The 25,455-nt window shown below is 39.5% G+C and overlaps 2 protein-coding genes and 1 pseudogene across 4 annotated transcripts in view; 2 read left to right on the forward strand and 1 right to left on the reverse strand.

Moving 5' to 3' along the window:
* dip2bb (disco-interacting protein 2 homolog Bb) overlaps nucleotides 1-12,233 on the forward strand; it is a 50,913-nt gene extending 38,680 nt beyond the window's left edge. The window contains exons 22-39 of one of the 2 annotated variants that reach the window (XM_051948203.1): nucleotides 53-167; nucleotides 433-634; nucleotides 1,913-2,025; nucleotides 2,319-2,342; nucleotides 2,858-2,938; nucleotides 3,050-3,173; nucleotides 3,286-3,407; nucleotides 4,168-4,279; nucleotides 4,928-5,037; nucleotides 5,416-5,546; nucleotides 5,650-5,818; nucleotides 6,128-6,298; nucleotides 6,402-6,463; nucleotides 7,372-7,429; nucleotides 7,518-7,592; nucleotides 7,699-7,873; nucleotides 8,095-8,218; nucleotides 9,071-12,233. In XM_051948203.1, coding sequence (XP_051804163.1) covers nucleotides 53-167; nucleotides 433-634; nucleotides 1,913-2,025; nucleotides 2,319-2,342; nucleotides 2,858-2,938; nucleotides 3,050-3,173; nucleotides 3,286-3,407; nucleotides 4,168-4,279; nucleotides 4,928-5,037; nucleotides 5,416-5,546; nucleotides 5,650-5,818; nucleotides 6,128-6,298; nucleotides 6,402-6,463; nucleotides 7,372-7,429; nucleotides 7,518-7,592; nucleotides 7,699-7,873; nucleotides 8,095-8,218; nucleotides 9,071-9,323 — 2,221 coding nt within the window. In that variant the 3' untranslated portion in view covers nucleotides 9,324-12,233. The remainder of the gene's footprint in view (nucleotides 1-52; nucleotides 168-432; nucleotides 635-1,912; nucleotides 2,026-2,318; nucleotides 2,343-2,857; nucleotides 2,939-3,049; nucleotides 3,174-3,285; nucleotides 3,408-4,167; nucleotides 4,280-4,927; nucleotides 5,038-5,415; nucleotides 5,547-5,649; nucleotides 5,819-6,127; nucleotides 6,299-6,401; nucleotides 6,464-7,371; nucleotides 7,430-7,517; nucleotides 7,593-7,698; nucleotides 7,874-8,094; nucleotides 8,219-9,070) is intronic. The other variant, XM_051948204.1, reaches the window with a different exon arrangement.
* A 1,108-nt stretch (nucleotides 12,234-13,341) lies between these two features.
* atf1 (activating transcription factor 1) lies at nucleotides 13,342-19,861 on the forward strand. 2 transcript variants are annotated; one of them, XM_022203914.2, is made up of 8 exons: nucleotides 13,342-13,769; nucleotides 14,580-14,683; nucleotides 15,563-15,685; nucleotides 15,809-15,906; nucleotides 15,994-16,127; nucleotides 16,462-16,644; nucleotides 17,311-17,464; nucleotides 19,007-19,861. In XM_022203914.2, exons 2-8 carry the CDS (start codon nucleotides 14,585-14,587, stop codon nucleotides 19,149-19,151), a joined length of 936 nt encoding a protein of 311 aa, XP_022059606.1. In that variant the 5' UTR covers nucleotides 13,342-13,769; nucleotides 14,580-14,584; the 3' UTR covers nucleotides 19,152-19,861. The 2 variants fall into 2 exon arrangements, with proteins under 2 accessions (XP_022059606.1, XP_022059607.1); XM_022203915.2 differs by lacking the exon at nucleotides 14,580-14,683 and having other exon boundaries at nucleotides 13,355-13,769.
* Nucleotides 19,862-19,873: 12 nt separating this feature from the next.
* LOC110957735 (putative methyltransferase-like protein 7A) lies at nucleotides 19,874-25,455 on the reverse strand (annotated as a pseudogene).

Consider the following 25,455-nt stretch of genomic DNA (forward strand, 5'->3'; position numbering starts at 1 on the left):
GACTCTCTGAATAATCTTCAATATTTTTGTGTGTATTTTCTTTGCTGGTCAGGATCGCTGTGTTTTCGGTCACTGTTTTCTATGATGAGAGGGTAGTAATTGTGGCAGAGCAGAGGCCAGATGCCAGCGAGGAGGACAGCTTCCAGTGGATGAGCCGAGTGCTTCAGGTAAATCACCTCAATATGTTCTGTCAAAGGTTTTTACTATGAAACAGCTTTTCTTCTAGCATCGAAAACTATTCTTTTGCAAAGACATACGAACCCTTAACTAATTCAAGCCATGACCAAACATAGTATTGTTTTCATCAATGACCTGTGATATTGACACGAATCACTTTTTGCCTCTGTCTTCCTGCTATATGTCAAATGTTTTATGCACAACACATCAATGCTACTCAGTGTACTTGGTCTCAATGTTTGATTTCTTCTGCAGGCTATCGACAGCATCCACCAGGTGGGCCTCTACTGTCTGGCTTTGGTCCCAGCCAACACCTTGCCTAAAACACCCCTGGGTGGCATCCACATCTCTGACACAAAGCACTACTTCCTAGATGGCAACCTGCACCCCTGCAACATCCTCATGTGTCCTCATACCTGTGTCACCAACCTGCCTAAGCCTCGTCAGAAGCAGCCAGGTTCGTGTTGTCTGACACATGCTTCTGTACAACATGTTTGAAAATATCGACTGAAAAGAATGTCTGAGATTCTGCCAGAATGGGCCTTCAAAGCTTCAATAATCTCCTGTCATGCTAATCATTCAGAATATTTATGCAGATATAGTTAAATGCACTCCATGAATAGGTGACCTTATTGATGAAATTGAGAAAAATAGATGTTTCTGTCATGCAGTCAGTCATAGTACAGAGCTTTTTGTAAAGCTGTCTGTGTTACATAATACTCTCAAAACATTATCTGAATGTGGGGAAGGGATGCTCCTACTGTGCTGGTCCAAGCTGTGGTAAAGCTGACAAATGTCACACAATCGTCATACAACCACATCTAACACAGTGTGACACACACTTACATGTGAGGTAAGAATTAAAAAATAGCGCATTAAATTGTCAGTGTGAGACACTGTTAATGCTGCGTGGTAACATAAAGGAAAGGAAGAGTTTCAGCCCCAAACCTTAAGTGTTTCTGAAATATTGTGACCCTTATCTAACAACACAATACATAATCAGAATCCAAATACTTAGAGAAAAGTCACAATAGAAAAATATACATCCTAAGGAGACAAATGGTTTACACCCTAACAACAGAAAAAAATCTATATAGATATATGGAAATACATCCATCCAAACATCCTAAGCAATAGACACATGGGAATAACAAAAACAATAATCACATATCTGTAGTTATATGAACAATTACTTTATATCACATTCAGTTAGAGGAGTAAGTCGATCGATGACCAAATAATTTGTGTACTAGCAATGAGAAAATGCATGTACGTACTGAAGTAAACTCACCATATGTACACCCCCCATAAAGAATACAAATGTGTCATCATCAATAGATGTGTTTGACTACAGATTACCTCTCGCCCCGAGTGCTCATGCCACTCTCATGCCACTCTAATTCTCAATTCTGTTTTTGTCTTACCCACATAGCAAAACTCACAGAGACATTGCAACAGTTAGACTACATGTGAGGTCTGACATGAGAGTCAACCCCTGACTTTCATTGTTCTGCCTGCGTGGGGATGTGTGAGTGGTAAAACTTCAAGCCATGTTTTTTTTAAACAGGACTGAGTTGACAGCTGTTAGGGTGAAACATGTGGATGGTGCTTTAGTAGAAAATGTCCTTTTTATGTCTCTTTGTCCTTAATCTGCTTTTTCGCTCCTACCTTTCCTGTCTTTCTCTCTCTACACTTTCTTCTATTTGTCTCTCTCACACTCCTCTTCCTGTTGTAGTTGGTGTCGGTCCTGCATCCGTCATGGTGGGAAACCTGGTGGCTGGGAAGAGGATCGCCCAGGCTGCAGGGAGGGACCTTGGCATGATCGAAGACCAGGATCTTGTCCGAAAGGTAGTACGAGTATGAACATTGAAGCTTAAACTTTGAACCAGCCGCTAACTTTGAATCTGATAACTTCAGAAATACGTTCCACTTTTCAAAAGAGCTAAATGCATATCCTCCAGAAGCTGCAGGAAGCTTGTGAGCATGATTAATGGCAATGCTAAAAGTGTGTTAAAATGGTAAATAGTGAGGTTTGGAGACTTTCCACTGCCAGTGTAATGGCCGAAGCTCGATCAGAGTTCAGTTTTATAGAAAAATCTGGACTCTTGTCTCTCTCTGCTCTCGTCTCTCTCTGGATGTAGCTCTGTATGTGGCCCACTGTGATGGTAAGAATTATGGCCCCGTCTGGCATGTTCCCCACTCCCTCGTTTATTCTGGTCATGCTAATCTGTATTGTATTGTGGTTTTATTTTATGTGCTTGTGTTAAATTCTGACATGAGCAAGAATTTGCATGTCTTAGTTTTTTTTATTTTGCTTTTCTTTTTTTTTTTTTACAAGACATGCACCCTCCATAGCCATCCCTTGTTTTACTGCAGACACACCTCTCACATCCTAAGTTACAGTTCATTATTTTAAGAGCCTCACTGGCTCAGAGTATGTGGTATAAATTGTTTGCACATTGGCAGACGTAAATTTATGCCAGACAGCTGTCTACTGACGTATGCAGTCTTTAAGCTCCAGTTTAATCCTTTATGTAGGTGTGTTTAATTAGGTTCTTCCATCAGCACAAGAACCCTTCCTGTATTTGCCCCCATGGTTGTGTCTCCAATATTGTATTCACTTTATTAAAGTAAATTCTCAAATGTGCAGTACGTAATTGTTTTTCTCATTTAATAACAGCACCAGTATCTGACAGAGGCTCTACAGTGGAGGGCACAGACAGACCCAGACCATGTTCTCTATGTTCTTCTTAACGCCAAGGTACCAAACTGATCTGTGCATACACGGGGAAATGCTGTAGATCATCTGTGTATACATTTGAAACAATTTTTTAAGATATTGCTACTTGATTTACCCTCACCTGTCCTTCAGGGTGTAACAGTAGGAACAGCGACGTGCGTCCAGCTTCACAAACGAGCAGAGAAAATAGCTGCCGCGCTGACTGAGAAAGGCAGCATCAACACCGGAGAGAACGTGGTGCTGCTCTATCCTCCTGGTGAGTTCTTCCTTCACCTCTTTTCTATGTACGACTTCCATGGACATGACTTTTTTTGATTGACGATTTTTTCTTTTTTTCACTCCGCCGTTGTCCTCCATTGTTTTCTCAGGCATTGATTTGATTGCTGCCTTCTACGGCTGCCTCTACGCTGGATGTGTTCCCGTAAACGTCAGGCCTCCTCACCCTCAGAACCTGGCAGCCACACTGCCTACTGTCCGCATGATTATCGATGTAAGTGTGAACACGCTCTTTCTCACGTTCATATCTGTTTATGCATGTTTCAAGGTGTTCATATAGATGAATGTATGTTCTTTCATTTAATCCTAGTATCGAGATCTCATATGTTTACATATTTTAATCAGTAACTTGAAAACATCCCTTAATGCTGCCACCTAAGTTAGCTTGATTTTTAAATGCTGTAGAGAGGTGACCAGTCACCGACTCAGCCAATTATTGCATCTGATATTTGATTTTGTTTTTTATCAGTTCCTAGTAGAGTAAATATATTTCTAAGTGTGCTGCTTTAGCAATGACAAAGTTCCCTCTGTTCATCTGTAGTCAATTCTCTGTGGTTTCATGCAATGTCGTGACTGCAGCATTATCTGATTGACTAACCCGTCATTAACACTGAAGCATAAAATGGGAACGTGTTCTTTTATCTGAATATGTACAACATAAAAATAGAGTAAAAGCTTTGAGTTTTCCAAAGTTTTTGATTTTTGAATTTGGAACTTTACTTGATTACCAATAATTGATATCAAAATAAGTCAACAAAAAAACTGTTGCTATTGTCCTTGCCTCAAAAATCCAGTATAAAGATGCTTTAAAGATAAAGCATGTTGTGTACGTGGCTTATAGCTGTTTTGTCACTCATTTAATGTTTTATTTTTGTATTGTACAGCGCCTTGGCACAACAGCTTTTGTATTGAATGTGCAATGTAAATAATGTTGACTCTTTTCCAAATGAATCATGCTTTTGTTTGGTCACCAGGTCAGTAAAGCTGCATGTATCCTTACGACTCAAAACCTCATGAGGACTCTGCGCTCCAAAGAGGCTGCTGCCTCTGTGAACATTAAAACATGGCCAACAATCATCGACACAGGTAATAAACCAAAATATTCTCAGCAAGCTAACAAATCCTTGCCAGAAAATAGTAGATAACCTGAGTTGTAGTTTATCAGCCTGACTTTGAGGAAAATAATTTGAGAAGGAACAAAATATTTCTCCTTTAACAACCATCAATCTAAAATGTGACTTTAACACATAAACTAACCCCTAGACCCATCAGTTTCAAGATATTTACATAAATACTATGAATTAAATATGCATGTATTGTTTACAGTAGTGAACTTTCTTATGAGTCAGAGTCAAAACAGCAAAACAGGCTCATCAGCTGCGATTAGTATTTGTCACAGTGAGTGTAAAGTCAGTAGTGTATAAAGTGCACAGTTCTGTCAGAAACACTCTTGTCAGCTATTGTCGACTGTTTGCTGTGTCAGAAATTGCAGCACTAAGAAAAACAGGAAGTGGGGCATTTATCTGCACTACTTTCTAGGGTTATTATCAAAATTGCTCACTGGGCAGATTTGCGAGTCGACATAGTGCTTGGCAAACGTTTGGTTTATTGCTGCTTGTAGCTTTACAGATAAAATGCGTCTGGTAATGATTCATTTTTGTTGTCTCATTATTGCTCGGTGTAATCGGATGTTTACTTTGCCTGCTGTAAAATCTGGACTGTTCTTGGTTGCAGATGACCTCCCTCGTCGTCGGCCTCCACAGATCTACAAGCCGCCCACAGCAGAGATGATAGCTTATCTCGACTTCAGTGTGTCCACTACGGGCATGCTCACTGGGGTTAAGGTGAGGCACACAAGTGGTGACACGTCTTTCACCGTTTCCTGTGTTTACATTACCTAACAGATGTCAGAATATAAATGTTGCTGTTGTGAAGAGATCAAAGTAAAAAAAAATATTGCATCTATTGCTGTATAAAACTTTCATTTGTGGGTGTTCTTATGTTACACGTGTATGGAGTTGGCTGAACACTGATGGTGTGTTATCTCTCATAGTTTATCAGAAAAGTGTTCAACAATATGCATTAAAACATGAGGATGGATAGTCAGGCTGTGGTTCTTGCATGTCTAGTTTTCTACCAGTGGGAGTTATAAGTGGATTATCAGTAATTTTCTTTTTGTTAGTTTTACCCATTGTCTTAATTTGTCTTCTTATTTCCATCAGATCTCTCATGCAGCAGTCAGTGCACTTTGTCGTTCTATAAAGCTGCAGTGTGAACTGTACTCCTCTCGCCAAATAGCCATCTGTCTGGATCCGTACTGTGGTCTGGGCTTTGTCCTGTGGTGCCTCGCAAGGTACAGTCACCCCTCACCAACAATACATACACATGAGTTATTGACTTCTACTGTCTTTGTCCTAAATTCACCCACTTTGTCCCTTCCGTTTCTTGTGTCCCAGTGTTTACTCAGGTCACCAGTCCATCCTGATTCCTCCCTTCGAGCTGGAGAGCTGCTTGTCTCTGTGGCTGGGCACGCTCAGTCAGTACCGCATCAGAGACACCTTCTGCTCCTACTCGGTTATGGAGCTCTGCACTAAAGGACTGGGAACTCAGACTGAGCTGCTCAAGGTGGTTATTTCACAAATAGACAAAGAATCATGGACTGTAACAAACACAGAGTTCATGGGTTTGTTCAAAAAGGTCAAAGGTTCTTTATTGTCATATCATTCCACATTTGCACATGCAACAATACAAAATTGGACCCTGGTCCCGGTTTCAGCAATATAAGACAATATAAGTATAAAGTATAAAAAGACAATATGAGTATAAAAAGACACTTCCATAAAAGACAATATAAGTATAAAAAACACTACTAATATGTACCCTACAACATAAATAGATGTGCAGTGTTGTTCATTGTGTGTCGGTGTGTTTCAGGCCCGTGGTGTGAACCTGTCGTGTGTGCGCAGCTGCGTAGTGATAGCAGAGGAACGCCCTCGCCTTGCCCTCTCACACTCCTTCTCCAAGCTCTTTAAGGACGTGGGTTTGTCCTCCAGAGCTGTCAGCACTGCTTTTGGCTCCAGGGTTAATCTGGCTGTGTGCCTGCAGGTACACCAACCAGCTGAGCACGAGCATGAACAAGCACAGTTTGAAATATACGTGAAATGAGAACCAGTGGAACCTGTATGTACCTGTTCTTTGTGTGTTAAAGGGCACCACTGGTCCTGATCCCTGTACAGTGTATGTGGACATGAAGTCCCTCCGCCATGACAGGTGAGAACACACAGGTGTTTTAAGCCAAGGTGTCTGGTTGAAATAAACATCTTTAAGTGTTTAGTGTCCTGAACTGTGCTTTCTAAATTTAAGGTGTGGTCTATCAAGTCTACTATATAGTATACAGTATATGGATTTTAGGTCTTGGCTAATGTGTCATATATTTCAATGAGACTTCTCGTATGTGGTTTTGGGATTGTGTTTTTCTTTCACTGGACATCATCAAAACATTTTAGTCTCATATTTAGAGATATTTTATTGTGCCCCCTTTTTAACAAAGGCATTAAAGTCACACATTTTTCATCTCAAAACTACTACAGAGATTGCTAATTTTACAATGACTCATCTGGTTTTAGCCCTGCTGTAAACAGACAGTTTCAGTATCTGTAGCTTTAAACAGAGTAGAGCTGCTGCTATCCACGCCCCCTCTGACACTCTCTGTCTAAATCATTTAGATATATATCCTCAAAAATGTATAGAATTTATACAACCTATATAACTGATAATAAATTGATAACAAACAAACTTTTAAACTCAATCCATGAGTTACAGACAAAACACACATAACCCTCATACGATTAGAAGGATAAACCTCAGTAGAAAAATTTGCAGTAACTTAAGAGTTTTGGTTTACTGAGGACATTTTAACACATCATCAGACTTTGAAAGGGATAGAACTTTAAATTCCTGGACTTGTTTTGATCCATGTCCCCAGTGTTTATACTGTCCACCAACTTTTAATGAGATAGGAGTTTAAAAATCAAATCATAGAACAGGCTGAATTAAAGAAGTAACATAGACACCCACAACTGAAACTACACCATAAAAGGCAACATATGATATCAGATACAAGATGCAAGTGTCAGTTTGAACTTTAATTAGAGTCGATTTCATGTGTACATTTTCAGAGTGAGGCTGGTGGAGAGAGGAGCACCTCAAAGTCTTCCTCTAATGGAGTCTGGCAAGGTGAGTGAGAGTCAGATGGAGAAATATTTAGCTAATTGCATTTTGAAAACGTATTCATCAGAGCCTTTGTATTTCTGTCATCTTCCAGATATTGCCAGGTGTTCGAGTGATTATAGTAAATCCAGAGACCAGGGGCCCACTTGGTGATTCTCATCTCGGAGAGGTGAGAGAGACAGAGCTGAAGACATACACTCTTCTTTCTTTATTAGAAGAAATAGACAAAACCTGTGGTTACAGTGAAGTCAGCAGCAAATGTGTGTCTCTGTTAGATCTGGGTGAACAGTCCTCATAATGCCAGTGGCTACTACACCATCTATGGAGAAGAGAGTCTTCAGGCCGACCACTTCAACACCAAGCTCAGCTTCGGAGACCCGCAGACTTTATGGGCCAGAACTGGATACTTGGGTTTTGTGAAGAGGACAGAGCTGCTGGATGCCAGTGGGGGTGAGCAGACCTGCATTAGGCTAAAACCCAGATTCAGAAAGAACAGACTGAAATTAGATAGTGTTTGCTGGATAAATTGCACATTCAAATAGGAAAAAATAGAATAAACAAAACCTTTAAACTGAAATAAGCACAGTCTTACAATAGCCAACTGCACATATTTCAGTTCTATGTTTATAATCCTCTCTGGGTTGCTTATGTTTCCTGCATTCTGCCCTCAGACCGGCATGACGCCCTGTTTGTGGTGGGCTCACTGGATGAGACATTGGAGCTACGAGGCTTGCGCTACCACCCTATTGACATTGAAACGTCAGTGTCACGGGCTCACCGAAGTATTGCTGAGAGGTGAGAATGCTCTTGACGTTTGACATATAGTACCTTTAGCACACTTTGATGTAGTAGAGAAACTAAATCTTGACTTTTAAATCACCACTAAAATCCCAGCTGCTCCAGGTGCCAAATACAGTCTATTATAATTATTCACAGTGTGTTAAAGAGCTTTAGCTGTAGTGCTGACACATGCAGGAAGTCTGCCAGAAAAATGGATATGTAAAAGACAGTAAGACTGCCAGTTCAGCAGTATAAATGAGGATGGACACAGTTTTTGCAGGTAATGAGGAAAAATATAAAAACGCAATTCATTTGTTCTTTAAACTGTGTTTCTTCAATAATTAAAAAAACTATTGTTATATGACAGTCAGTGTTGGTTTGTCTGTTTGTTGGCAACATTACTCCAAAACGGACCAGAGGATTGGATGAAATTGTAAAATTGTAAATTACACAAAGACCAAGTGATTAGATTTGGACAGTGATGCGACTTATAGTCTGGATCCACAGATTTGTAAAAGATTTCTGTATCACTGTGAGATAGCGGCACAGTGTCCAAGAAGGTCGCTGTCACTAATGTCTTTCTGACCCTGAGAGAGAAGCAGGTTTTTTACAATGCACAAAGATGAATTTGTATTTTTTATTTTGTTTTTATGGTTCTTAGTATTTATTCATTGTTCTTTTTCACTTATTATGTATATAAGTGTGTGGTGTTATGACTGTTATGAAACTGCTGTGGCACTGTAATTTCCTGCAAAGGATTATTAAAGGATCCATCCATCCATCCATCCATCCATCCAGGTTTTATTTCTGAAAAGTAACTCGAGCTTCTTACGCTGTTGGTTAACACTCCATCCTCGTCCCTCACAGTGCTGTGTTTACGTGGACCAACCTGCTGGTGGTGGTGTCGGAGCTGTGTGGTTCAGAGCACGATGCTCTGGACCTGGTGCCTCTGATAACCAACGTGGTGCTGGAGGAGCACCACCTCATCGTGGGTGTGGTGGTTATTGTGGACCCTGGAGTCATACCCATCAACTCCAGAGGAGAGAAGCAGCGCATGCACCTCCGTGACTCTTTCCTCGCCGACCAGCTGGATCCTATTTACGTTGCTTACAACATGTGAGCGTCTGCTGTGTCTGGGCTTATTTAGCCGTCATCCGCGGTCTTCTGCACCACCATCCTGGCATTCGACTACTGGCCTGGCGGGCGGTGTAAAGCAAAAGCATGAACCACTCATACCGACACCCAGCCCTGTGTGACACCAGCATATCTCGGCCACTGCATGTCTGTGATTGGATCTGCCATGTGTGGAGTTGTTCACTGTGTTTTTATAGATAGAATTTTTTGCAAGTGGGACAGAGATAACATGTACTGCAAGTCGCAAAGGAAAAACAAAGTCCCTGCTGCACTTTTTATGGAGAAAGGGCAAAACAACACATATAACAGGACCACTTTATAATGAAAACTATATTAATGTCTTTGTGAAAATGTCTTTATTCTGTAGTTACCACGAACACGTTCCCTTTTTTGCGTATACACAGAGCTACTAAACTTAAATCAACTTGAAATATTTTTACATGCAGCTTTCAAACAAACGCACACAAACGCATGTGCTGAGCCCTGCTCATTTCTCACTAACATGGATGATTAAGAGGGAAAACTATGACAACGGCAGCCAGTCACAGTCTGTGTGCATCATTTAGAAAGCTTATTTTTCCCTTAATAATGAAGCCAAATAGATTTTCCTGCCCTAATATATTTCCTGCCTTATAAAACTTCAGCCATACATTCCTACGAATCACTATTAATGGCTGTTTGCTCCCCTTTGGGTTTGACTAGTAAGTGGAAATCCTGACAGGTATCCAAAGGGATCGAAATAAAAGAGGAAAGAGGCCATATTCTGTACTGTACCTACGAGGGCCTCTTTCTATTTTAGATACTGTATGTTACTGTATAGATATTTTTAATTGTATAAATGTATAAATGCTTGACTCACCTCTCTCAGTTGAAAGTTTCTGGATAAACAAACCCAGCTGGGAGATTCTAATAGTAGCAGAAAGAAGACTGTAAATAAGATTTAACTGTTTTTGAAAGTACTTTTGACGCGGGATACTAGCTATATAATGGAGGGTAAAGATAAATAACTAAAGCATTGTTAGTCAGGATAGATATAACATTGCACTTTCTCAAAAATGATCTATTTTATTATTACAATGAGGCATTATAACTAATGGTTCAGGAGCATACATTACATTTGAAGAATCTTGGTTACGGAGCTTTGAGAGTTTACTGGGAGGGCTATCACTGTTAATGCAAGGAATCTTTCCTATCGGCCGCTGAAAAAAAAAGCTGTAAGGAGAAGGCTGAAACCATGTTATGACTGTTTTCAAGCGACCAGGTTATTTTGTAAAAAAGCAAAAGTAGGCCCCTAGCTGTTCGTCTAATATCCATTTGCCATTGTACTTTGTATTGCTAAACAGTCGTGCACTTCTCAGTTTTGTATTACATAATAGAGCAAGTGTTCCAGAGTTTGGCCCCTTTTTCCTCTCAGCACTCAAAGGTTCATTCAGACTGTGTTTTGTCTTTGTGCAACTTTGTAAATAATTACTTCCAAAAGGATTGTTGTTGGTACTGTAGTCACTAAAGGCAGGTCATCATGTATCTGGATTATGTTCTGTATTCCGTCACTGGATTTATAAGCACTTGTGAATGCAGTTGCAAAGCTGAGCCACATTTGAAACATCGATTGGCAAATAAAGATAATGTTTGAAAAAGAAAAGAGTAAAAAAAAAGAAACAAAAAAAGGTCATTTGCATCAGGATGTAGTTGCAACATGTATTTGGTTTCCTGCAATCTTGTGCTTTCCTTGTGCTCCTTGCCATAATTTCTAGGTTCTTTGTACTGGATTATTCTGTATTTCAGTGATGAACCCTTAATGTCAACATGTAAATAGTTTTTTGTTCTTTTTGGACTTTGGCAGTTGTTCCAGTCTAACATTCAGTCACGCCAAACACAATATTAGAGAGATTTTGAATCATTTAAGGTAAACAGGAATGACTTAATTACTGCACTTTGCACTGGTGGTACTAACAGTAGGTTTCTACTGTGTGGACTTTAATTCTGCCCATTTCACATTCCATAAGTGTGTTTTTAGATATATACTGCTTGACATTTGGTTTTGCCCAGTTGTAAGTCCATCTGTAAAAACAACACTCTAACAGCACTTCATCGTAGCTTTGACATTGCATCCTACATTTGCAGTAGAATGTTTGCATGACTCAGCCAAGCACAAGAAGAAATTGGCTCGAGGCACATCTCATCTGGAGGCACAAGTGGTAGAGATAAATACAGTGTGTATGAAACTGTATATTCAGGGAACAAAACTCATAACACAGGGATGGACCCGGCGGTCCCTTGGTGCAATCTGTGAATAGTACCCATAAAATGTAGACATTTGTCAAAATGAATCTCCTTGTAATTGTTCCAGATCTTGCAAACCTAGTAAGCAAAAAGAGGGGTTACTGACAACCAGTGTCCATCTACCATCTACCTGCTTCGCTGGAAGTCTACAAGGGCTTCCTCTGGTTTCCACTCTTTTCCGTCAGAGCTCTTACACACTATGCAATCCCAACGACGGTGCAATTTAATTTCAAAGCTTGCACAGTCTGGTGAAATAAACATGATGCTTATACATTTTGTAATAACTAAAAACAGAGGACTGATGAAATTTAACCAGTAGTGTACTTAAGACTGTATTCATCTCTTGAGTTGTTCTGTCAATATTTTGTGTATGCACTCTTAGTATGTTGTATTTTAATTATTTGGTGAAATCTAAACTTGCGCCAACAGGGTGTGACCCACTGATGAATCTTTAATACCGAGGAGGCGTTTTAACTCGCATAGTTAAAAATAAATCAAGGTGGTACACCCCTTCCCATTTTTCTCACTTATTTTCTATTTTTGGTTTGTTGTACTTTGTTTTATACTTTATGTATAAGTAATACAGAATAAAGAGAAGCATTTAATCATTTCAGTTGTCTGGATATTCATGAGTTTAGTAATGATGTAAAAAGGATTGAAACAAATCCTAATGTCATAGTTTCCTTGGATAATTATACGACTGCATCCGTTTTTAATGGCATAAATGCAGAAAGCTTTTACATCTGTGTGGCTTACCAAAAAGCCCAACATTTGATGAAAAATGCTGTGAAGATAATTTAGGGAAATCAGGAAAAAGTGTTTCAGTCACACTAATAACTTTGTACCCATTGGAAGTGCAGATAATTGCAGATGTAGTGCACAGAAAAAAGTTTGTTCACTGAGCACTGGATCCTTTTAAAGTAAAGAAAAGAACCCACACTTTCATGGGTTTAACTGTTTAAAATCTCTGCATATTAACATTTATACTGTATGTTCATCAAATGAAAACCACAGCAACTTAAAAAATAGAAAAGATCAGTTAGAATTTAAGAACGGTATATCACGCTTTTTAAAAAATGATGAGTGATGAACGTATCAATCAATTAGAAATCATTCGTGTAGCACTTTTCATACAAATGGAAACAGCAAGTCCAAAAAAAGAATCTTAAACTCAGTTCAAAAACAGACAGTCACTGCAGAGACTTTGAAACTGGACAACACATGAGCAGGTGAGTTTTGAAGCAGCTGAAGTTGAGATATATTCTTTTTTGGGAAACCAGACAGCAGAGACGGCTACACATTGGTGCTATTTCTGGATTCGACCAAGCCGCACAAAACCAGGGTTTGAGTTCAGTATATTTGTTAATTGGTGCACCAGGAACCAGACGTTCTGCTTCTCTTGTGAAGTCAAGAAGAGCTTCAACAATGATATGGGCCAAAGTTTTTTTTTTTTTTTTAATTTTTGTTCCATAGAAGCTAAGAAGGTGGAATTTATTCAAGTTAGAGATCAAAGAGAAGAACGAAACAGTCGTGGCAACTGGACTTACAGATAATCAAGCAAATTTATCGAACTAACAACACAGTAACAGCTACTAACTACAACACAACACATTCAGACCATGAGCACCAAACAAATATAATACTGTACACAAACGTATAACTTGTGGCAAATATTTAATAAGTACATTCTAAAGGCTTTATTGTTCTGGTGTTAATACATTTCGCTAGAGTTACAGTAGAAATAGATCATACATTTCCACGGAGATATTGTCATAAAATGTGCTTTATGTATCAGTGGTACTGACCTTGATGCAAAGCCAATTTTCAGCATTGTTTTTGTTGTTAAAGTGCAGTGAAGTGAACTTTTTCGATTGTATTTCTGTATCTACCAGTTGCTCAAACTCTCTCCACCAATCACGAAGCCCAAAGGAGCCATTACGTAATGCGTATTTGCACATAAGCCCCGCCCATTTCCTTTGGCGAAAAGTACTCAGCTATTTTTTTTTTTTTATAGCTGACATCTTTGTGTTTTTAGCTGTTAGCCGTCGCTGCTAAGTAACTTTTCGGGCCACTTCTTCATTAAAAGTAAATACACGAATTGCACGAAGTCCACGCTGTGAACAAGAGCAGTTACGCGGCCTTTGAAAAGGTAAAAAATCCCGGCTGGCTGAGCGGTAACGTAGCGCTCGTCTGGCTGTCTGCTCTGCTGTGGCCGTAATGGCGGCCGCTGCTTCGTCAACTCCTCGCCGTTTTACGAAAAGGGAAGGTGTAGTTAGCTTAATGGCTCCCCGTATCGCTGACGTCTATTGACGCGGTAACTTGCGTGCCAGTGACAGTTACACATATTTACTCATTGAGACAAAAGCTTGTCCATCCCGTGAATCAGAGTAACGAAACTAACTCAGCGACTCACGCTAAAACTATTGTTTTTAATGGTTTAAACTAGTTAACGTCCGTTTAAGTTGCACGTTAGCTGCCCTCAACTAGCACTGTTAGTGAGCTCGAATGTTCTAGCAGCAGCGATCTGCTAGTTCTGCTGTAAACACCACCGTGGAGTGAAGTCACACACTTTGTCGAATTTAGTATTAAATTATTGAGGGGGAAAAAGTTCGTAGCATTGAATACGGGGCCTGGCCGTGTTTCGTAACTCCATGTTAACGTTAGTTGCATTGGCTAACGCGGTTGAACCAAAGAGGAAGTCGCTCTGTACTTAGTTAATTTCTGCTTTTTGAATTTTAAATAATAAAATGCTGGCTGAAGTAGTAGCCTGTGATTTGTTACCCGCTGTGATGTTTTTCATTCTGTTCGCGGAGAAGTGTTTATTATAAATGATGCAGAAGAAGCGCACAGGCCACAGCGGAGTGGTTACAGCAGGTTACAGGCAGCAAATCCCGCCACTAACTGCTGCTGTTGTACTAGAGACACTATAAGATAGTAATACTGATTTATTTCTTCCCAGTTACTATGGAAGAAGTACAGCAAGGCAGCAATGGCACAGAGTCACAGGCTGCAACCATTCCCACTACCATCACAACCTCTCAGTTCTCACAGATAGCCCAACAGGTAACCAGTAGATCCCATTCAAAACACCAGTAAAGAGTGTCTCTGATTTACTGCCACAGTAGCTTTTATACTGCTAATACCACAAATCCATTTGTGAATGCCATGCTGATTGGAGGTTGACTTGTTAATACAGCTGCAATTCAAGTTTAATTACCTTGCAAGTTGTTTTCACAAATGCTTGCTGTTATATAGAATGAAATTGAATAAATGAAAGGAAATCCTGAACAAAATCATTGTCGACTCTGGGGTTTAGTGTGATTAGTTTGTTTGGATGAGTCTTGCGCCTCTTGTCGCTGTCTTTATTTGATTCTTGTTGATGTACTAGAAAGTGTTTCAATACTTACCTTGATGGTAGGAAACAGTTCAAATCAGGTCAGATTCTGGTGTGACTTCTCAGCATGTGATGAGAAAGACATTTCTCAATTTTGATCAACTCAAAGCTGCTTAAAAACTGCTAACATATACATACTGATCAACTCCACTTATTGAGGGTAATTAAACACATTTAGGTATGTGATGAGGTGTATTATTTGTTTATATATATTTGAGATTTTATAGCTAAGAGGTTTCTAAAACGTGAATTATTTTTAGGGACAAACACCCAAATTTTCCATTTCCTGGATGTGAGATCTGGTTATACACATCATTTTGGATTAGATATCCACCTTTTAAACTACGGCCAGTGGATCCATTCAGTGGTGGATTAATTGTGTTTGTGTTGCTCAAATTATTTTTGAAAAGTAGCATTTGAAAATATAACAAAAAAAATCTACATCCATTTAAGGATTGTTGTACACGATGGAAGGAAGCTACTTCGATGAACAAATACATACAAATATAGTATTTTGTCAATTTGAAACTGTTTTTGGATTTTTCTAGATGTCACTGGGTGGTTCTGCTGTGACCGTCGTACAACTGCCAGGGGGTCAGTTTCAGGTTCAAGGAGTGATCCAGTCTGCACAGTCGTCAGTCATTCAGTCCCCTCAGGGCCAAACTGCACAGGTGAGACCAGCTGGTTGTCTTGACACTGATTCTAAAACTCAGCCTAAACCCCTTGGTTTCTCTTTATACATAATTTTTTTACAAATACCGACATGCATTGCTAATCCACCTTCCACTTTCAAGGCACAGGATTCAGATAGCGATGATTCACAGGACTCATCTGACAGCGGAGCAGCAGCCCACAAGACCAGAGAAATACTGGCAAGACGGCCTTCATATAGGTAAACCAACGACTCAGAAAACAGAACGAACACAGCTTGTATTTGATGAATAGTGATTCCAGGAACCTTTCTTCCCTCACCTTGTAGAAAAATCCTAAATGACCTTTCATCAGAGGAGGTGGCACACATCGAGGGAAAGGATAGCAGCCCAGCATCCACAGGAGTGACAGGTGTTACAGTACCAACCACCCCAATCTACCAGACCAGCAGCGGCCAGTACAGTAAGAACCTTTCCCTTCAGTTCCACTTGCATAGAAAGGAGGAGAAACCAAAGTGTTGGGTGCCTTCCGAGATTTTGAAATCTCAAATGCTTTGATGTCACTCATTCTGGTTTTCTGCAAGGGATGTGAGGTAATTAGGTCATATATGGATGATTGCTTTTGGTATTCTTTCATCTTAGCTTCATTTATGCTTTTAACAGACAGAATTTTATGCTGGAAACTTGTTGTCAGTTGTTGGCAAAAGTCAGTCATGGAAGAAATAATCTAGCCAGCAGGGACGGGATTTCTGCTTGTGCCTTACCCATTTCTCTGTCCGTCTGTGTGATTATTCCAGTTACCATAGCTGCTAATGGCACAATCCAGCTGGCAAGTCCGGGGTCGGAAGGCATTCAGGGACTTCAGGCTGTCACCATGGGCAACTCTGGTGGAGCTCAGCAAGGCACCACCATCCTTCAGTACGCCCAGACACCTGACGGCCAGCAGATCCTGGTGCCTAGCAATCAGGTCGTTGTACAAGGTGAGCTGATTAAATGTTCCAGTTTCCAGTTTTTAAATCCACGTTCATCTGATAATAGCGTTCTTTTCTAAGAGGATTTCCAAAAATGTGTTCAGCTGTATTCCAACAAACTCCAGACAGTTTGATAAAAACAAATGTACTCAGTGACAGGCGGGTGCTGCTTCCAAAGGCTCTGAGAAAAGAAAAAAGAATTTTCATCATAAATGTAAATCCTGGCACAACTTTTGTGTATAAAGTTGCCGAAAATCTGGACCAGGTGGAGGAGAGCTGGGAAATGGGGAAACACGAATTCCAGCAAAAATGAGTAGAAAACGTGGATTTCAGCGAATGACTGCAGCCTGTTGGTGGTCAGGGGTGGTTTGTGGATTCAGAAATAGTGAAATGTAGGGACAGTTTTCATATAAAAAAATCATCTTTTACAAAAAAGTAAACCCGTGTAACTTGTTAAGTTCATGGTCGTGACATTAAAATTTTAACAGTTTAGCATTAAAATGGCATTTAAAAGCATTAAATTTGACAGGCTAAACCCTGTGCAACAAAGTACATAGTTATTCCCAAACAACAACAAATTCTGGTCTAAACTTTACAACTAACATCTTTCAAGTCATGACGTTGCCTGGCAGAGTTCTTATGACCCCTGTTGTTAAACTTTGTGTTTACACTCAGGTGCAGGAGGAGAGGTGCAAACATACCAGATCCGCACAGCGCCCACATCCACCTCCCTGCCTCAGACTGTAGTTATGACCTCTCCAGTGGGATTGTCCCAGAGTAAGTCTGATGATCCAACGCTGAAGAGAGAAATCAGGCTCGCGAAAAACAGGTAAATGCACATTATATTGAAGAATAAAAGCCAGCGTAAAGGCTCTCAGGCCTTCTGAAGGGGGAAACTACAAACAAAGGGCAGCTTTTAACAGAGACATAAATGAGGCAAAGCTTTAATAGATTTCAGTTTATGAAGTTATATAAATATCCTAACTGTAATCATATTTGTTACTGGTACATATTTTACTTTACTGTTGTTATTGTGGCTTTTGGTTGATGGGGTCAGGATAGTACAGGTGTATTGTATATATCTAGTATTGTACATATATAGTGTAGTACAGGGTTTGAACTACAACTCAAAGCCATGGGAGCCCCACATATATTTAGTTGGTGATGCAGAAATCACATAAATATGCTATTTATGTTTGTTCTGTTAAATCTGGTGCTACTGCAGCTGATAGAACACAAATAAGAAAACTAATTTGTTTATTAGTATTTATTACAGAGAATATTCAATCAGTAATTTTAATTTCACTTTGGTTTGGCCACTAATTTAAGTATTTCCTTTATTATGAGACAGTGTCAGACCTACATGTCCTTCAGCACAACATCATGTTTGAATATGTGAAGTTTTATTGTGCAGTTTTCTGTCAAAAATAATCAGCTGCGTTGATCGGTACAATAACTACATTACACATTTAACAGTTTTCTACCAGCATTTCTGTCTTACATAATTCCCAGTAGCAGCTTTTTACTACTACTGTTATAAATTTGTATGTTCCTCATTGTTGTCCATTAAAATAACCTGTTGACCGAAGCAGTTGCGCACAATCGGTTCATGTTGTCTGAAAAATGAGTCAAATGATGTTTTAAATGCCCCTCTGTGTGGACGAGTTTGAAGCAGAAAGTCTGAGTTACCAAAGAAAGTTGAAAACCACCTTCATAGCTGTTAACTCTGACTGAGGTGTTAGTTTTTGTTGAGTCGACTCACACAAAGAAAGCCCGGCCATACTAAACTTTGTAGTTCAACCTCTGATCTGCTAAACCAGCACCATAAACACTGCGGTCCACCAGTTGGGGTATAGTTTGTGGTGGATTAAACAAAGCCTCGATTCAGAGAATTTTGCCTCGAGGAATTTTAGTAATGGAAGTACTCGAATAAATGGAGGAATCGCTTCAGCCCTACACTACTTTCTGTAGTGGAGGGCTGTAACCTGTCGGCATCTGTAAACGTTTCATGAATGAGCTCTCTGGTCACCGGTCAAAAGAAATCATCAATCATTACTTAGTGACTTGGACTGTGTGATAAGCCAGCTGTTAGCTTAGATCTATTTTCTTGTTTATCAGAGCATTACTGTGTGTTACACACGACTGGATGTGCTGCATAATCTTGGACAAATAACACAAACGTACTGTAGTGTGCATGTCTGAGGAACATAAACACACAGGTGGCCTATAACTGGATGTAGCCATTAGTGTTACACATGACCATGTCTGATAAGAGCTCCAACTGTTCTACTCTGTACATTGTGACATATTCTAGGAGCTTTCATTGTTTAGTATTTCATTTGGACTAACTGCACATTTTTCCCCGTTTCAGAGAGGCAGCCCGTGAATGTCGACGAAAGAAAAAGGAATACGTTAAATGCCTGGAAAACCGCGTAGCAGTTCTTGAGAACCAAAACAAGACTCTGATTGAAGAACTGAAAACATTAAAGGATCTTTATTGTGTTAAAACAGGATAACATGTCTGAATAGAGGAGTGAGACGTAGTGTGGGAGTGGCACAGCTCAGCCATTTGGACATGACAGGGTTTCTGGGAACACGTCATTTCAGGCTGAGATTCTCCAGGTTCCTTTTTTTTTTTACTCTGTTTGATATAAAAGTGACTTATGGCAGTGAAATTTACTCGACAGATTAAAACACAAATTGGCCATTTTTCCACCTGCTGTTTTTTAAACATTTGCTAACGCTATAACATTTATAGTTGTGTACATTTTTAATACTGGGAGATTTGAAATTGTGAGCTTTAACATTCGGTCTCAGTTTTTAAATGTATCCCTTTCCTTTTTTTCCTTGTGTTTTTAAAAATGTTGCTGTTGGCCTTTTTTAAAAAAAAAATTGTAACAGCATCTGCAGAATTTTGACTGTATAATTACTACACAGACATGATTTCTGTTTATTTTGTGAACCAGCAATTCCCCTCATTTCCCTTTACGGAGATGTTACAATTGTCATTCCTTATTTTTGTGCAATGGAGTATAAAGGGTAAGAGAAAAGATGACATTAAGTGTGGTTTGTTGGTTGTTTCTTGGCAGTTACTTAGACAATCAGGGAAAAAGCACAGTGTCCAGGTAATATTTATTAATGTACATCATGGGACGGGTGGGAAAGAAGAACAAACAGTGTGTGAAATGTTGCTGATTCTGTAAGTAAATAAATATATTTTCACTCAGTGGTGTGGCTGATGTTTGTTGGGTCGTGTGGTTTATTTTACTGGTCAGCAGCCAGTTAATATTGTCAGAGTTAATGATTGAGCTCCGGGTGAACGCCCAAAACAAACTGTACAGTCTCTCCTGCTGTCACTTGATAGAATATCCATAATGTGTGGCCTTATCATTAAAGTGACCTCTGGAGCCTCGATGTGTCTCAGGTGAAGTTCACTGAAACCGGCTGCCTCCAAGTCTTTCCAAGTCGCTCTGGTGATCGTACATCCATCCCCAAGATAGTACCACAACGGCTCGAACACGTACTGAAAGAAGTACGTCCAGGAGGAGGGATCTGAGACGACGTGTTCCAAAAAGTAGAAAGCTCCGCCCTGAAAGAGAGACAACGAAAGCAGATTATCTCATGCTGGATCAAATCTGGTTGTGTAACTTTGCTGCTAGTACCCTGAGCTTGGCTTCTGCCCTGTTATTGGGTGTAACTCAAGTTCGAACAGTGGCAGAGGAAATACACGGCATACATGATGATGCTGAGGTAGACTGAACCATTAAAACCTGATGTGATGTTCAGGAGAAACTGCAAAACATCTTAATACTTGTTGAAAGTGCTAACTTGTTGACCAGATTAACCCTCCTGTTGTTTTCATTTACAGGCACCAAAAATATTGTTTCCTTGTCTGAAGCAAAATCCAAAAATTCGGCAAAAAATTCCCCACATGTATGAAAATTTGCAAAACCTTTAGGAAGAAAATTCCAATAATTCCTTAAACATTTCCCTTAAAGTAAAATTCCTGTAAATATTTTCAAAAAAATTAGTAAAAATCTTCAAAAGAAATCCTAAAAATATCTAAAGTGGTGACATATATATCAGTAAAATTTCTAATATTTTCTTTAAGAACATTCACCAAATGATTTTCTCTGGATTTTGGTAGATTTTTTTGTGAATGTTCTGAAGAAACCTTTTTTAGCATTTCTTTTTTTCCACAAAAAAAATGTTCAAATATTTCCCAAAAATGTTGAAAATGTGGACATCAAAAGTTTCACTGTGAAAATATATTTTTCTTCCCACATTTTCAAACTTTAAAACGGGTCAATTTTGACCCACAGGACGACACGAGGGTTAATGTTCTTTATGTTACCCCATAAGAAACACTGGACAACCAAGCAGGCAAAGCGTAAATTAATCAACTTGTATCTAGTTTTTATTATTTTATTTTCATGATTTGTCATTTTAATCTCTTTTGTATAGTCGAGTTTCATCTAGTTGTACACACGTGGACAAAATTGTTGGTACCCCTCAGTTAAAGAAGGAAAAACCCACAATTCTCACTGAAATCACTTGAAACTCACAAAAGTAACAATAAATAAAAATTTATTGAAAATTAAATAATCAAAATCAGCCATCACTTTTGAATTGTTGATTAACATAATTATTTAAAAAAAACAAACTAATGAAATAGGGCTGGACAAAAATGATGGTACCCCTTACCTTAATATTTTTTTGCACAACCTTTTGAGGCAATCACTGCAATTAAACGATTTCTGTATTTGTCAATGAGCGTTCTGCAGCTGTCAACAGGTATTTTGGCCCACTCCTCATGAGCAAACAGCTCCAGTTGTCTCAGGTTTGATGGGTGTCTTCTCCAAATGGCATGTTTCAGCTCCTTCCACATATGTTCAATGGGATTCAGATCTGGGCTCATAGAAGGCCACTTTAGAATAGTCCAACGCTTTTCTCTCAGCCATTCTTGGGTGTTTTTGGCTGTGTGTTTTGGATCGTTGTCCTGTTGGAAGACCCATGACCTGCGACTGAGACCAAGCTTTCTGACACTCGGCAGCACATTTCTCTCCAGAATGCCTTGATAGTCTTCAGATTTCATCGTACCTTGCACACTTTCAAGACACCCTGTGCCAGATGCAGCAAAGCAGCCCCAAAACATTACTGAGCCTCCTCCATGTTTCACCGTAGGGACAGTGTTCTTTTCTTCGTATGCTTGGTTTTTGAGTCTATGAACATAGAGTTGATGTGCCTTACCAAAAGCTCCAGTTTGGTCTCATCTGTCCAAAGGACATTCTCCCAGAAGCTTTGTGGCTTGTCAACATGCATTTTTGCAAATTCCAGTCTCGCTTTTTTATGAGTTTTTTTCAGCAGTGGTGTCCTCCTTGGTCGTCTCCCATGAAGTCCACTTTGGCTCAAACAACGACGAATGGTGCGATCTGACACTGATGTACCTTGGCCTTGGAGTTCACCTTTAATTTCTTTGGAGGTTGCTCTGGGCTCTTTGGATACAATTCCAACGATCCGTCTCTTCAATTTGTCATCAATTTTCCTCTTGCGGCCACGTCCAGGGAGGTTGGCTACTGTCCCGTGGGTCTTGAACTTCTGAATAATATGAGCCACTGTTGTCACAGGAACTTCAAGCTGTTTAGAGATGGTCTTATAGCCTTTACCTTTAAGATGTTTGTCTATAATTTTTTTTCGGATGTCCTGGGACAATTCTCTCCTTCGCTTTCTGTTGTCCATGTTCAGTGTGGTACACACCTTTTCACCAAACAGCAGGGTGACTACTTGTCTCCCTTTAAATAGGCAGACTGACTGATTATGAGTTTGGAAACACCTGTGATGTCAATTAAATGACACACCTGAGTTAATCATGTCACTCTGGTCAAATAGTTTTCAATCTTTTATAGAGGTACCATCATTTTTGTCCAGGCCTGTTTCATTAGTTTGTTTTTTTAAATAATTATGTTAATCAACAATTCAAACGTAATGGCTGTTTTTGATTATTTAATTTTCAATAAATTTTTATTTATTGTTACTTTTGTGAGTTTCAAGTGATTTCAGTGAGAATTGTGGGTTTTTCCTTCTTTAACTGAGGGGTACCAACAATTTTGTCCACGTGTGTATTTCAGTCTCTTGTGGGCCTATCAGGGATCTGTCAAACACTTTGTACTGCACTAAATCATATAAAAGATTCCACTACAAATAAAAAAAAATAATTGGACTGAAAGCTGGAAACTGCCTTTGAGACCCAGTGGACCCCAAAGGCCATGAAAACACTGCATGTTAACTATTGAAGGTTGTTTAATGACCTTTTTGTGAAGGGAGTTGAACCACTTAAGTTCAAAATCAACAAAGGTGTGTCATTCATTCTTACCTGATGTTGGAGCCCTGACTTGTGCTAACAATGGCGTTTCAGCTCTGTAAATACTTCACACTGTCGCCAAGTTCACATAGTGCATATTCCTATTTAAACCTGCGTTTAATCAAATGTCAACACCTCGTCACACAGAGAACCTGAGGCTGACCTGTAGACTGATATTCTTTTTTCCTCTGTAGTTAATGGGATCTTGCAGGCTACTAGGTACAAAAACTCTGTAAAAATACACGTAAATGTCAAGTTTTGAGTGTTGTTTTGGTTTGAAAAGTTGTTCAACTGGTGCCACCTTCAGATATATAATTTTAAAAAATCAATAAAATAACTATACTATACTGTCACAGATTAAGCTATCCAGCAAAATACCTCAAATTAGCTCTGGCTTCAACATTAAAGGGATGTGCAACAACTTGAATCCAGTAATGTAATAAAATATTTATTTCTGAAAAGGGCTAGTCGGCATGATGAATACTTTTATTTTAGATACTTTAAATATGTTGAAATGCACAAGCACAATATTGAATGCAGGGTTTTTACTTGAACTAGAATAGTTTTACGTTGTAGTCCAGATATTTTTGCTTAAGCTCCACTCTGTAAAAAAAAGAAATGAAAAAAAGATTTTAAACTATTTTTAACTGCAATTTATAACACATTTTACAGTTCTTTTTATAGATTTACTCCTTTTGTTGCATTACAGATAAATAAAAAAAATAGAAAAATATATTTTCAAAATCCATATTTTTTACTTGTGGTAAACAATAAAAGGTAAAATTTTTAAATAATGTTAACGTAGTATGTCGTTGATTTACATTACCTAACCATGAAATTAAAGACAAGAAAGCGCAGTACTCCACCAAGGCTGCTCAGTCATTGTATGATTTCCGATGGATAAGTCCTGATAAGTTCACAGCGGTCGATTTTTAGTAGGATTGCAATCATGTGATCAGCAGGCAGCTGACAGTGTTCATTTGTTGTCATAGTGACAGTGACGCTGTGCCGCTATCTTGCAATGATACAGAAATCTTGAACAAATCAGTGGATCCAGACTATAAGCCACATCTCTGCCAAAATCTAATCAGGTGGTCCTTGTCTCATTTCTGACCTTTCCAGAAAATTTCATCCAAATCCGTTATTCTGTTCTAGAGTAATGTTGCGCACAGACAGAAAGACAAACGTATGCCAATCATCACATAACTAACTAATAACAAGAAAAGTATTCAGAGAGCGCAGTACTTGACCAAGGATGCTCAGTCGTATGATTTCCAAGTCCACAGGTGGATTTTTAGTAGGACTGCAATCATGTGATCAGCAGGCAGCTGATGTAATGTTCACTTGTTGTCATAGTTACAGTGACACCTATCTGGCAATGATACAGAAATCTTAAACAAATCCGTGGATCCAGACTAAAAGTCGCATCACTGCCAAATCTAATCTAATCAGGTGGTCCTTGTCTCATTTCTGTACTTCCCTGAAAATTTCATCCAAATCCGTTGGTCCATTTTTGAGTAATGTTGGGAAAAGACAGACAGACAGACAGACATATGCAGATTGACCCATAACTCCACTGTATTCCTTGGCAGAATAATAAGTAAAACTGTACAAAATAATGTACGTATTGTTTTACTGCATGTAAATTAGCTTAAAAATAGTATTATTTTACAGACATGTGTTTTTTCTTTTACTGTTTTTTAAACCATTACACTATTTCACCATTATTTAAAACTGTTTTTCTGGTAAACTTGCTGCCAGATTGTAACTTGTACTTATTTTTGCAGATTTGTGCTAGGTTACACATATGTCCTATGGCCCGTGAACGCAGCAGCAGCGACTCACCGTCCTGAGGACCCGGCGGGCCTCCTGCAGCACGTGATGCACGCTGCTGACCGAGCACAGCACCAGAGTACAGACGACCACGTCCACAGACTCGTCCTGCACTGTCCTCAGGTTCTCCCCGGACAGCACGGTGAACTGCTCGTAGGTCAGGTGCGTGTTTTCCTTCATGCTCCTCCGCAGGAAACCCTCAAAGTGCGGGTTGGGGTCCGTGCAGACCACCGTGCAGCCGTCCGGGTAAAACTTAAAGTTCGCACCGCTGCCACAGCCGATCTCCAGCAGGCGAAGCGAGCCGTCATCGGCCGCAAATTTGGCCACGTTTCTGAAAAGCTCCCTCTTGGTTTTGTGCATTTTGTCGTTGTATGAAAACGTGATGTTGTAGGCGAGCAGAGGGAACAGACGTTTGTAAACACCGTAGAGGCCCACAGCCTCCATTACATGGAGGGGAAAACTCAGCGTCAAACACAGTAGTCTGCACAATTTCATGAGACAAAACCTCATCTTCCTCTTCATTGAAGCCTTTCTGCTTCACGACTTTAGCAGCTCAAAGGATTAATGTTAATTCCTGAACAAGCATGTCTCACTTTGACCACACAACGGCGCAAAAACCCTGAAGT

Source organism: Acanthochromis polyacanthus, chromosome 5 (assembly GCF_021347895.1).
Source record: "Acanthochromis polyacanthus isolate Apoly-LR-REF ecotype Palm Island chromosome 5, KAUST_Apoly_ChrSc, whole genome shotgun sequence".
NCBI classification, from domain to species: domain Eukaryota; kingdom Metazoa; phylum Chordata; class Actinopteri; family Pomacentridae; genus Acanthochromis; species Acanthochromis polyacanthus.